Consider the following 13558-nt stretch of genomic DNA (forward strand, 5'->3'; position numbering starts at 1 on the left):
ACCAGGGATGGGGACGGCCACCAGCAGGTCAATTTCAGAATCTTGCAAGGTCCTAAGTCCTTTGGGAAGCACATGAGGGTAGTGTTTGAAAATAAAAGCTCCCAGTTACATTGTTTTTCCCTAAAAATTATGAGAGAGGGAGGAAGTAACCCGAACACAACCCAATGCTCCATCTCTCAGATGTGACAGCAAATCTGTAATTCTCTGTTCCAGTCTAAGGGCCACTGTGCCAGACAAAAGCAGGAAGCTTATTTTTTAAGGAAGAGTTTAAGCTACTTTTTCTCCTTTAAAACATAGTCCCTTAAACAGAGAATGTGCTTAATAAGAGTTTACTGACTTAACTCAAAAATAAATCCAAATGAGTTGATGGAGGAAAAAGCCCTTTTCCTGAAGAGTTCAATTCTGTATTAAATTCTTCACTGCCAGACATCCCATTCCTTAAAAATGAAAAGCTAAAAAAAGGGATAGAAGACAGAAAATATTTTTAAATTAAGGATTTAAAACTTCACAAATGCACATTCGTGTACATGTGCATGGATAAGTCCTGCGAAACAATTTTACCAATTTGCCATAGCACCTACGTTAAAGGACATTCTCTCCACACCAGCATTCATCGGTGGGTTACCTTAGCAACTGACAGAATATAACACCAGTTTTAAATGTCAGGAAACAAAGTGTGGAGATATTTGTCCCGTTAGATATTATTGGAAGTGACAGTCTACAAAGTAGCACTGAGTGTATACACAACTGCTTGTATTTCCAAGAAAAATGTAGAAAACCCCAGAATCAGTTGCTACCCATAATGCATTAATTTCAAAACTCCTCAGAAACTTTGTTTTAGAAATGGAGACTTGTATTTTGTAATAAATCTGTCCTTTTCAGGTTTCCTACCCACTGGTAGGACATCAGCTGATGTTATTTCAAACTTGCTGTCCAGTACCAAGCTGTGGCACAGAAAAACAAAGCTGACATTTCACACAGTCTGCAGAACAGCAAGCAACTCTTATAATTCATTTGCTGCCCTCCAGCTAATGAGATCTGGAACACACGTCAAGCCGGGGCCAACCACCAGCGCCATGCTCCTGAGCCTTGCTCTATTTTTCTTCTATTTCTACAGCTAGAAAATGATTTTCAAGGATAAAAACACCAGCCAAGCTCCATTTCAAGTGTTAAACAAATCTTGCTTCTTACTGATTACAGATCTCTTTCCTCCATTCAGAGAAAGATAACAGATATTTTCCTCTGTCAAACATTGCTGCCCACACATTCCCTTCTCTGGCTGCCTAGAAAGAAGGTAATGGTTCTGGGTATGTGGCTTGAAGCAAGAGGTAGATGTCACAGAAAATTGGCAGTTCCCACTGAATCTTTCGTAATGAACTGTTAATTCTCTTTTAATGGCTTTTCCTGCAGATAAGAAGCAATATTATGACTGCTCTTTAAACTCCTTAAGGGAACACTAGACAATCAAGACACATTTTAACAGTCACCGAATAACCCCTACTCTTATCAACTTTCTTCTGAAGTCCTTTTTTTCTGAAGTTCTTTTCCTATTGCCCCAATTAGTTGTAAAGTGTAGAAAAACAAACACTCTCCTTCAAACAGAACTAATTTATGAAGACTGTTAATAAACCAGAGCATCACGCTAACCGCTCTTCTTAGTGATAGTATTACCTATCCATTGACCTTGTGCTCCATGACAAGGTTCCTACTGTTCCTTTAAGCCATTATTTGTTACATTGTGACTTATTTTTGCACAGACAGGTACTACTTGGATTTACAACACGTATTCTGCCACTAAAGCACCATTTCTGTAACTTCCATATTCAAGTTTAAATCTGTTGTGGTTGCTATAACTCCACCAGTATTACTCGCAAGGGAGGAGCATATTCTTGATGTGATCTTTGGAATCAATAATAAGTTCCATAATTATAACTATATTATAAGAAGTTCTATACATAATAATCAAAATAATAAGTTCTCTGAACCACTCTCAGTGGGTCCTATCATTTCCACCACTGCTCGTTTTTGGGGACAGCCCTCTAACCAACCACACATCTACAGAATGAGAAGCTGGCTCCCCAAATACATCGGCCACATTTATGCCCAAGACAGCCCTGGGGAAAAGTTGCAAAAGCTCAGTTGGCTTACCCTAAAAACTTTTTCCATTCACAGAATCAATCATAAAGGCAGGAGGAAAGTTAGCCAACTTTTTAAACTTGATAAAGCAATCTAACAGATAAAATTTTCTTTGTTTTCTTAAGAATGTTAATATGTTTGCCCTGCAGCTCCAACTGATTAAGGTATCACTTTCCCAAACATTCTCAGGACAAAAATGGTAATTATGTGACGGGATGCAGGTGTCACCTAATGCTATGGCAGTAAGTATGTTGCAATATATAAATGCATCAAATCAACACATTGTATGCTTTAAACTTGTACAGTATCATTTGTCAATTATACCTCAATAAACCTGGAAAAAAAACAGGTTTTGTTACATTTTTATAATTTGTATAATGGAGAGTTCTATCTCTTCCACAACAAAAAACATCTGCCTATAAGTAGAACTTTGAACGTATGAACTACTTTTACCTGGAGAACTGTAGAAAAGTTCAAATTCATTTTTCACAATAGCAATTTTCTTTGGCAAAAAAAAAATCTTGAATCTGCAAATTATTGCTGTATATTGGTTTGTAAGTGTAAATATATGCTGTGAGAGACAGTCTTTATATGACTTTTTTTTTTTTAAGTAAGTGAGCTTTTTTTATCCTAAATCAGCAAGCATACCCAGGACAAGCTCTACCTCTCCCATGGTTGGGAGAAGAGCTACCATGTCCCCAGGGATAACACCATCAGTCTTCTGAGATGCCATTGGTAGTCCTTTTGGGCTCTTTACTAAAATGGCAGCCTCCCCACTGGGGATGGCAAGCATAGGGCTTGCCGGCCATGCAGGCTTCTGGGAACACAGTGAAGGGAAGTAATTTAGTCGAGAGGAAGGGAAGACTAACTCAGAGGTGGCCAAGCATCAACAGAAGAAAACAGAGTCTTTTACTCCAGTTAACCTAATTGACAAAATACGCCAATCTCTGAGAAAAGATTTCTGTCAAAAAACAAACAAGCAAAAAACCCAAAACAAAAAAGGATAAATTAATTGTGAGATTTTATTGGATAATAATATTACTACTCCAAGTTTTACTGCACATTTGGGGTCCTGAGACCCTGCAAAAGCTTTTATCACAAAAGCTATTTCACAGAGAGAAATTAATTTAATTTTATGAAATAGGAATCCAATTTTATTTATGGCACAAAATTAAATAAAACCTGGATGTTTCCTTCCCTGGAATACATAACGAAGTTGCACTGTGAGTAATGATAGGTAAGATGCGGTGCCAAGAGAAGGCTCTGCTTTTCTTTATGAGACACAGCACTCCACTCAGACTCTGGCCCTTCTCCAGAATCTCAGGCCTTCCTGGTAACTCTCAGTGATTGAGAAATGAAAAAGTGAGGGATTTATTATAAAACGCATGGAAATAGAGTAATGCTTCACAGTAAGGCTTCAGTCAGACTCTCCCATGACAATGTCATTACAGAAATCTAGACTCATTCAGTAACATCCATTTATACCCCCCCAAAAGCAGAAATAAACAAAAAGAATTTTTAATAAGTGTGAATAGTAGAGATTTTAAATAGTTTTTGGATAAGTATTAGGAAAAATAATTACTAGGAAAAAAAACTATTTTCCACTTACGATGCCATTACCACTAACACATGATGAACTCCAGTGGGCCACATGCCAGAGCTTCCTTCTTGCTTTGTTATTATAATTTATCTACCTCGAAGGCAAGCAACACTAATAAAATATGTGCACTAGAAAAAGAGGCAGATTCTAAACCACTTAACACTCAACTACATTGAGGCTGAAGGACTAAGATGGCAACATGGGAGACTCCCTCCTCCCATGGAAGCACCAAATGTGCAGCTAAACATGGAGCAGTTCCCTCTGAGAGGGATCCAGAAGCCTGCTGAGTGACTCCTACATGTTGGGTGAATGAGAAACAGGAAGGAAAGTCTGAGACACTCTCACCAGAAACCCCAACCCTGGCAGAGCATCACACAGTCAGGAGGGACCCCCAGTTCCCAGCTTCTCCCTGAGGAGAGAAGGGTTTGGATCACCTATATAGCACCCTAACTTTTAAGGCTCCTACCTGAGGGATGGGCCTCCAAAACGTCTAGCTCTGAAAGCCAATGGGGCTTTCCCACAGGACTACAGCAAACAAAGAAGCAGTTCTTAATGGGCACATAAGCACACACCATGACTATCCCCTCCAGGGCTCAGCTTGGAGGGAGCAGGCAGAAACATCCACCACCTGGTCTTTCCCTGGAAGGAATCTTATTGCATACTTTCCCAGCTTATGCCTGAGGGTCTGGCTTCTAATCAGCCAGCATTCAGGTGCTAACTGAATCTTCCCCTTGAGGACACTGATGGGCTTGGCACACCCTTCACTACTGGGAGCCACTAAGGACAAAAACAGCAACTTGGTCTATCACAAAGGTTTGAAAGGCAACCAGGAGCTTGGGCTGGGCTGATTGACAAGGTTCATCTACACAAGACCAGTCTGTCAAGCCTGAGAAAGATGGCTGTTTGATCTAATGTGCATAAACCAACAGAGAGTTGAAGGAAACAAGAGAACATGTTCCAAACAAAAGAACAAGGTAAATTTCCAGAAACTGATCTTAATGAAATGGAGATAAGTGATTTATCTGACAGAGAGTCCAACATCAACAGTCATCAAGATGCTCACTTAGGTCAGGAGAGCAATCAATGCATGGGCAAAGTGAGAATTTCAACAAAGATAGAAAATACTAAAAGTATCAAACAGAAATCATAGAGCTGATGAACACAATAACTGAAATGAAATATTCAATAGAAGGGTTCAACAGCAGACTAGATCAAGTGGAAGAAAGGATAAGTGAACTAGAAGACAGGGCAGTGGAATTCATCCAAATCAGAGGAGGAAAAAAAAAAGGAAATATTAACCCCATCCCTGAACACTGATGTTGTACAGATATTCCATTACAAGTCTAGGCTACAGGCAATGTTACCTCAAGTATTGTAAACTGTTCTTAGAGAAAGTCTAGACAAGTTCACAGAAATTTTCAAGGAATTGTTTACAACACCAGGATTTTATCCTTTGCCTGTAGCTTCATTTGTCCAGACCAACTGTAATTTGCTTTCACATACGTGCATACAATAAACTCTCTATATCTGGAAGTCCATTCACATACACACATCAAAGTCAACTTTTACTGAGAACTCAGTATGTTCAGATATTGTTCTAGAAGTTTCACCAACATTATCCAATTTAACCATCACAATAAGCCAATGAGGTGAGTACTTCTATGCCTCATTTTAGAAATTAAAACTTCATGGCATCAGAACTAAAATAACTTGCCCAGGATGTCTCATAGCCAGGAAACAGTAGGGCCAGGATTTGAACCCAGCTTCAGAGCTCATATTCTTAACAACTATGACACTAGAACCGTTTCCCACAGAAAACAACGGCTCACCACATAAAGGAACTGCTCTGACTTTCTCTCATGAGCACACATATATCTATATAAGTATGGCAGAGAGGTCAGAAAAGACTCCTTGGTGACATAAATCTGCCTATTAAATGGTATGAATAGGGGCTGGCCCCGTGGCTGAGTGGTTAAGTTCGCGCGCTCCGCTGCAGGCGGCCCAGTGTTTCGTTGGTTCGAATCCTGGGCGCGGACATGGCACTGCTCATCAGACCACGCTGAGGCAGCGTCCCACATGCCACAACTAGAAGGACCCACAACGAAGAATATACAACTATGTACTGGGGGGCTTTGGGGAGAAAAAGGAAAAAATAAAATCTTTAAAAAAAAAAAGGTATGAATAAACCAAGACCATGACAGATGGAGGCTTAGAAAACAAGAATACAACTCCAAACAGAAATGAAAATGGCAATAAGATGCCCCTTGTCAACTTGGCACTTAGCCCAGTGTTCTCCAAACTTACTTGTTTACGTATCTCTATCCGCAAAAATAACTGAGCATACACCCTCAAGACAGAAAAGTGTATGCATGTACCACCATCAATCCACAGATTAAAGATTAGGAAACTTTAATTTATTTCTAAGTTTTGGGGTGAAAAATAAATATAGTATGTGGGTAACATGAATCCCACTTTGGAGGCTCTTAGTTTAAGCTACTCGTGTGCAATTACGACGTTCCAAACGCTTTAACAATGTGTCATTGTTAACAATGTGTGCAGAGGCACAAACCGAACCCCTGCAGCCTCCAAGCTGCTACAGTCAGGGAGCCGCTGGGTAAGGAAGGAGCGCTGTGACTGACCTGTGCCTGCCTCTCCAGGAGGCTTCGAGGCTCTTTACTTAACGGCCTTGAGTGCGGTGACAGGTGAGAAATTAGGAAAACTTTATGTCTTTGTCTAAATGGGTCCACCTTCCAAAAAATAAAACACCCTTCAATACTATTGGTAGAATTTTTTTAAGCCAGAAGTCTTAAGAAAATGAAGTTCCTTAGCCAGAAAACATATACACACATATATATGTGTATATATATGAAAGAATATACATACGAATATATGTGTGTATATATATGAAAAAAGTTCCTTAGCCAGAATACATTTTTCTCCTATATATACATTTATATAGGAGAATTACAACAGTCCTATCTAGGATTTACAACTCCTTGAAGGTCTCAGTATACTCCCTTCATTCATTTAAATACTTCTGAGCACCTGCTATGTACCAAGGGCTTTGCCAGGTCCTTGGGGATAATGGGGAGCAGGACAGACACCACCTCCTCCCTGAGGGAGCCCACCCCTTCATACACATCAACCAGCTATGTGCAGCACACGGGAGTCAGGCATGGCTCAACAGTGAACTTGTGACTTCTCTCATCCGAGCCCTTAACATCCCTAGATGCCCAGGAGAGTTTTAGTATAACTCTGAGTAAAGGAAAGAAATGGAAACCCTTTCTGATGGTGGCTTATGGCCTTATGATTCTGTTTACAAAAATCATACCCCTTTACCTAGAGTAGTGCATTTAATCTTCTCCATAACAAATTTAAATCAACCTGCAACTAGAATTTATCATGAAGCAAAAATGCTTAAAAATAGCATCATCTAACCACAAAGCTAAAGTCATGGGAAGAATACAGAAAAAACAGCAACAGTATACGTTGAGTTCAGTAGAATACAGAGCACTATCTCTAATTCCAATAAAATCACATAATGTGTAATCACCATAAGCAGCATCTATTGAACAGTTTCGCCTCGTGCATAGTATGGGCTTATATAGAACATCTGTACCTCTGTTCACATACAGATTCCAAACGGTTTCAAGAGTGTATTTAATGGTATTAACAGGCTATTCAGTCTTTTAGCAAACAGGGGGCATCCAGAAGTAACTTCAAAAGTACAAATACAGTCTCTGACTTACAATGGTCGCACTTACAATTTTTCAACTATACAATGGTGCAAAAGCGATCCTCTTTCAATAGAAACTGAACGTCAAATATTGAACTTTGATCAGGCTAGCAATACACAGTAGGATACTGTCTTGTGATGGTGGACAGGGAGCCGCGGGTCCCAGGTGGCCATGGGATCATGAGGGTGAATAACTGATACCCTCACAACCATTCTGTTTTTTACTTTCAGTACAGTATTTAATAAACTACATGAGCTGTTCAACACTGCACTATAAAATAGCCTTTCCATTAGATGATTTTGCCTAGCAGTAGGCTAATGGACATGTTCTAAGCACATTTAAGGTAGGAGAGGCTAAGCTGTCATGTTTGGTAGGTTAAGTGTACTAAATGTATTTTCGACTTACAATATCTTCAGTTTATGATGGGTTGATAGTGACATAACCCCATCGTAAGTCGAGGAAGATCTGTATAATATGAACGCTCTCAATGACAATGACACTTGTGAAGATTTCAACACGTTGGTTACATATCCTGCATGGCCACCTTTCTTCCAAGTGCTCCACAGAGATGGCTGCACGTTCTTCCTGGCCTGAAGACTCCACCTATTTGTAAACAGGGCGGCAATATCCTCTTCTCATAGCAAGAAAATGTGCCGAGGGAAGTGGAGTCACAGCCCAAAGCAGCTGGCTCAAGAGCTCGCCACAAAGAAACAATTCTTCCCTCCCGAGGCAAAGCTCTTCACCCGCTGGAACAGAGCAGCATCAACCAGCCCAGAGATGAGAGGCTCAGGACCTCAGGCAGCCCAGCCACGTGGGAGCGAGGCTCAGGTCAAAAGGCGGCAGGAACACCCACCCGGGCAGACAGACAACAAATTGTAAGGTACATTCTGACACAGAGAGGAGACAGGAATTTTCTGGTGAAGACTCACCTGAAAGTGAAGAATTTCCCAAGACAGTCCACCCAAGAGGCAGCTCCAGATGGGTCAGCGCCAGCACGAGCTCCTCGTCCAACGCAGGCAACGCTCCCACCGTCAGGGCAAACGGGGTTAGCAGGGTCTGATGGCTAGCAGGCGTGAGGCGATGGGCCTGGGTGACCAGCAAACGGGCCAGCCTGCAGGCCATGTTGTCCACGTAGGTCACCGAGCCAGAGCCCATGGTCACTGGGGAGTAACCTTCCGAGCAGAGGCACACAGACACTGTCACCGTCTCCTGAAGCCCGTGGCCTGGACAACAAGACAATAAACAGTTCACCCAGAGTCTGCAGGAGATGCTCTGCCAGAGTCCAAAGCCTCAGCCGTCCGCAGTCTCACCACGCTGCCTCAGGACAGCAAGGCAGAAAGGAAATGCAGCCAACTACCTTTAAATGCTGCCAAGCCTGGGTGGCCAAATGAGAGCTGACTCCATCTTCTTCCAGTGACTCTGGATTTTAAAACTAACCTTTAGGAGCTCTGGGCATTTCAGGGTCTATTCTCGCATCATTACCAAACGCTGTTATTCAGCATACCTTCACCTTGTACTTCTGCCCCAACCCGTGAATTCAAGTTTGTCCTCCTAGAGGCCTCCGTCCTTCTCCGCTCTGCCACTTCCTCCTGAGTCATATATTTTTATATATTTACTTAGGTGATTGTTTTTAAGGCAGCACCACAAATTTACACAAGTTCACACTAATTCCATAGAGCTCCTTTGAATGTGACTTAGTGCGGGTGAAGACTTTTCAACAGAAATATTTACATATGCTGCTCATTGCCCCACTTCTGAGAACGGCTTCTTTGTCTTGCAGGTGTTCCGAACACATGTGCTGTGGGTGGTCACCTCATTCTGCTACCTACGCCTCCTCCTTACACTCTTCTTCTTTCACGTTGCCAAGATTGGTGAACTTCTACCCAGGTACGTTTTTATGCTGCCCTTGGCAGAATTTCAAGGAGTTAGTTCCACCAAACCTACGTGATTATGATAGTCATACTAGACAGAAGGGTTAACATTCAGCCACCACTGGCCCCCTCAGCAAACAGCTAATGAGCAAGCCATTCCTGCTCAGCCTTCTTCTCCAGGGCCTTTCCCCAAAGGCCAGGCTGCCAGGGCTTCAAGGAACGAGAGCAGCCCAAGTTCACTCAGTGAGAAAGACCGCCATTTTCACACCGCCTCTTTAAAAGTGGTCCAGCGTTCAGGCACAGCCTGTACACGTCCAATATACGCTGCAGAAACGTGCTCTACAGACTTCCGATAGGTTACCCTGGTGAAGCTGTCACCAGGGAAATTTAAGGCTCAGAAACAGGGACTGTCACCTGCCTGTAGCAAGTCTGTTAAAATGAAGTTAAGAACCCTCACTTCGAAGCAGGTCACAATATAACCAAAAAGATTTTAGCACACAAGGAGTGTGGGGGGGTCACCCCTCCGTGCAAGTACAGAAAAAGACAAACCAGGACGTTTGACATCAGGAGTGGTGCTTTAGTTATTATTTTCATTCCTCCTTTATAAGAGACTCAGTAAGAGAAAAACAAGAAAAGGGGTGGGGGCTAAAGGCAGGAGAGAGATAAACGTAAATGCCAAGGCAAGAGGACAGAGGAGCCAAGCGACTTCTGTGCCGTTCATGAGGTTTGACTTTTTCTTTTTCTTATAAGGATGGGAGTTACTGGGCCAGGAGAGATGTGCTTAAAGTTGCCCATAGTCACAGAAATTGCACAACAGATTGATCCAATGACCAAGCCCAGGTAGGGCTGAAAGGTCTTTGAATATCTATGATTCTCATGACGTCTGTGTTGTTTGCACGTTGACTGTTGACCCTCTCTCCACATGTCCCAGATATATGACAGAAGCACTTAGAAACATTTTCCTTTAAAGATGAGGGCAGTCTTACCTACAAGAAAAACTGAAGGCTCCCTATATGGTACAATTCAAGTGGGACTGAAAGACCCTCAATTAAAGAAAACAGACCAGCCAACAAACAAGAAAAACAACAAACTAACATGAGTGGACACTGAGGCTGCCAGACTGACCACAGGGGAATGAGGAAGGGAGAGGGGAGTCCATCTGCCTCTGTTCTTCCTGAGCCACCTCCGGAACTACAGGAGGTGATACGAAGGTCAGTGCTTCCTCCACCGGGCCGCAACCAAACTACACCCAACCTGAAGAGTTGGGTGCAACTGGCAGGATGGTCCTGCCTGGTCTAAGCCAAGGCTGCTACAGCTGGGAAAACCTCAGACGTGAGATAACCCAGGGTGTCTCTCTCTCACACCCCCAACCTCACCTCCTGTCTGTCTCACACACACACCCATCCCACCATGGAGCACTGTTTACTTCCTCCTCCCAGCCTGTACCCCTGGAGGGAAGATGCATAGACAGATTTCCCAATCGCACAGTAAAGAGGACCCCTCACCTGGAATGCTGGATTGGAGAACGTTATCCTCCGTGCGCTCTGCAATCACGATGTGTCTCTGATGAGATCCGTCATAAATAAAGTAAAACTCGGCATCTTTAGGAAGATAAACATTTTTGCCAAACTTTGCATAGACCGTCATCTGCCCCTGAAAAATGAACAAGTCAGGGCATCGTCAGACTTCCTTGTCCTGGCTCTAAGAAACCACAATAAAAAGGGCCCGGGTCCAACACTGTGTCGTGTTCACGTGGCTGAGCTCAAATATCATGGATCCGTCTTTCCAACAACAACATTTTGGATGACAGGGAGATGCTTTCTGACATATTTAAGTATGGGTATCAGAGCTGGTTTGTTCTGTTTTTAAAGTTGAAGAAGTCTGGAGCATAGGGAATAATCTTTTTTATGTACTAGGTGTGTAAATGTGGTATTTAGTTGTCTTTCACTTTGTTTGAATTCCTATCTGATGAAGATCACTGCTTCTATTAATTTTTCCTGTACCTGAGATACCACCATTCTATAAACTTTCAAAATAATGATTCTTAGCTATGGCCTCACCCTGTCCCAGACCACAATAGGTTGTCGAAGCTTAAATATTCTCAAACATTGCCAAATAAATAGCACTACGTGCTCCCACACTCGCTGTGCCCTTTCCGATTACTGTTTGTCTTCCCTGAGGGATTTCCGAGTCCTCTGTCTCACCTGGCCTGGCCTCACACTTTCTCCTGAAAGCTTCTGGTTGGTACAAAGCCCTGCTAAGTCCCCTGGTCCCAAGGAGAGGAGCTGCCATCCCAGGTCACCAAGGCGCACTCCGGGGAAGGCAGGCTGGCGCTCTCCAGTACATCCTCCTCCAGAGGCTGCGGGCAGGGGCGACGTCAGCGGTGCTCCAGCCAAGGGAGCCACAGCCACGACAGCCTGCCAAATGGCTCCAGACCCCAGAGGACTCCAAGGATTCGGGACACACCCTCCCCTCAAACATAAAAAGGCAATGCAAAGGAGGCCTGGCGTGGGGGGCAGAGGTACATTCTGCCCAACCTGTGGGAGTGGCAGGGAAATGGAAACCAGGAGGGGGGAAGGGTCGCCCACTTTGGAGGGCCTCCAGGGCTTGGCCAGTGTGGAGAAGTCTCTGGGCTTCTGTGTGCTTGCCCAACAAAAACAAACCGGCTCTCCAAGACTGCCTCACCCTGTGAGAGGGGAGAAAAGTCTACAGTCTCCTTAACATCTGTGTGCCTTCGATGGATGTTCCATGATGTTCCACAGGGTATCAGGACTTAGGACAACCAGCATCAAACAAATCAGTGCCACTGGCTATTTCATCTAAAATTTGAAAAAATCAAAAGGCTATTGTTTTCCTACTGGTTTGCAATCCATCCCACGCATGAAACATTATAAAAATTAGTATAAATACAAATTGTGGAGTTCTGAAAAAAGTCACCCGTTCATAATTTTGAATTGTCCTTTCTCCACATGAGAGCGTGCACACACATGCAGAAACATAATCAATAGAAAGTAACATGCCAAGAAAAATCTACCATACAATAGCTTCAAAAAAAGTCCAGGAAGAGGATCTGAAAAGCAGAAAACAATAACAAATGTCTGACACAACTGAGAGAGGAAACTTAGATGAAATTCCATTTCCTAAAAAAGGAGGAACAGCTTGCTTTAGTCATGTTCCTGGCCCCTAAAAGGACTATGAGTTATCCACGGACAGAATCTGACCTGACCTGTTGATATTTTTTTTAAATAGAAAACAAGTTGTATAAACAGATCAAAGTTTTTCACAGATTACAAGGATATCTAATCTATTCAAAACAACGATCACATTACTACTTTATCTGGTCGGGTGAACAAGAACTACAACTTATGAAAGAGTTTATTTGCAACCCTTTCCAAAGCAATACAGCCCCAAACGGTACAGTTTTATAATCCAGTTATGCCTCCCCTTCAAGACTATACCATGTCTTACCTTGGTAAAAGAAGATCAACAATGGGTCAGAAATAAGACATGTCCATTAACAAGAGATACCCAGAAGTCCTAGCACTGAGAATAATATCCAGTAGTAAAAGGAGTCTCTTATTTGTTAATCACAAAATTCAGAAAGAGACAGTGAAAGACAAGACCCAGGGCGGGGGGGGGGGGGCAGGGGGGAGGGGGAGTGTCAATAATGAAGCCAACAGAGAGACCCAGTGAGATAGAAAGGGGTGGGGGGATTGGCAGGAGAGGAAGACAGGGAAAGGAAATATGAATATGAAGGAACAAGAATATTTTCATTCAGAAAAGTTAGATAAAGCTCACAGAAGATTTAGAGAAAGCAACAAAGGAGATCAGCAGTAGGAATGAGCTTCGGACAATGTGCTGAGGAACGAGCACAGCACAAAAATTAGCCACAGGTGACAATTCCGGGTTAAGACTGAGGTCCTTCTAATCACTGTGGCCATTGAAAATCTACTACTTTTCTTAAAAGGCCATTAATTTTATTAATGGCCAAGATAAATTCCAGTTTACAGGATTCCAATGTGCCTCCATCATTTTCCCATCTGGATTCAATTGCAGACAATTGAAAACTATAAACTCTCATCAGTGATTTTGTTGGCACGGATATCAGAATCACTCAGCTTCTATGCAGAAAAAAGAGAGATGTACCATCACCTTTCTGTCACTTCGCTATATCCCAAATAAAAAAACACTCACATATTTCACTGAAACTTCTG

At 42.6% G+C, this 13558-nt stretch overlaps 1 protein-coding gene across 35 annotated transcripts in view; it reads right to left on the bottom strand.

The window, feature by feature from the left end:
• Window positions 1–13558, bottom strand: part of ARHGEF28 (Rho guanine nucleotide exchange factor 28) — a 273620-nt gene that overhangs the window by 153179 nt on the left and 106883 nt on the right. For 30 of the 35 annotated variants that reach the window (XM_070233456.1, XM_070233455.1, XM_070233453.1 and 27 more), the window contains 2 exons: window positions 10850–10997; window positions 8403–8696 (listed from right to left, as the gene is read on the bottom strand). The exons of the other annotated variants lie outside the window; for them this stretch is intronic. In XM_070233456.1, coding sequence (XP_070089557.1) covers window positions 8403–8696; window positions 10850–10997 — 442 coding nt within the window. The remainder of the gene's footprint in view (window positions 1–8402; window positions 8697–10849; window positions 10998–13558) is intronic. 35 annotated transcript variants of the gene reach the window in all.

Source organism: Equus caballus, chromosome 14 (genome assembly GCF_041296265.1).
Source record: "Equus caballus isolate H_3958 breed thoroughbred chromosome 14, TB-T2T, whole genome shotgun sequence".
Classification (NCBI taxonomy): Eukaryota; Metazoa; Chordata; class Mammalia; order Perissodactyla; family Equidae; genus Equus; species Equus caballus.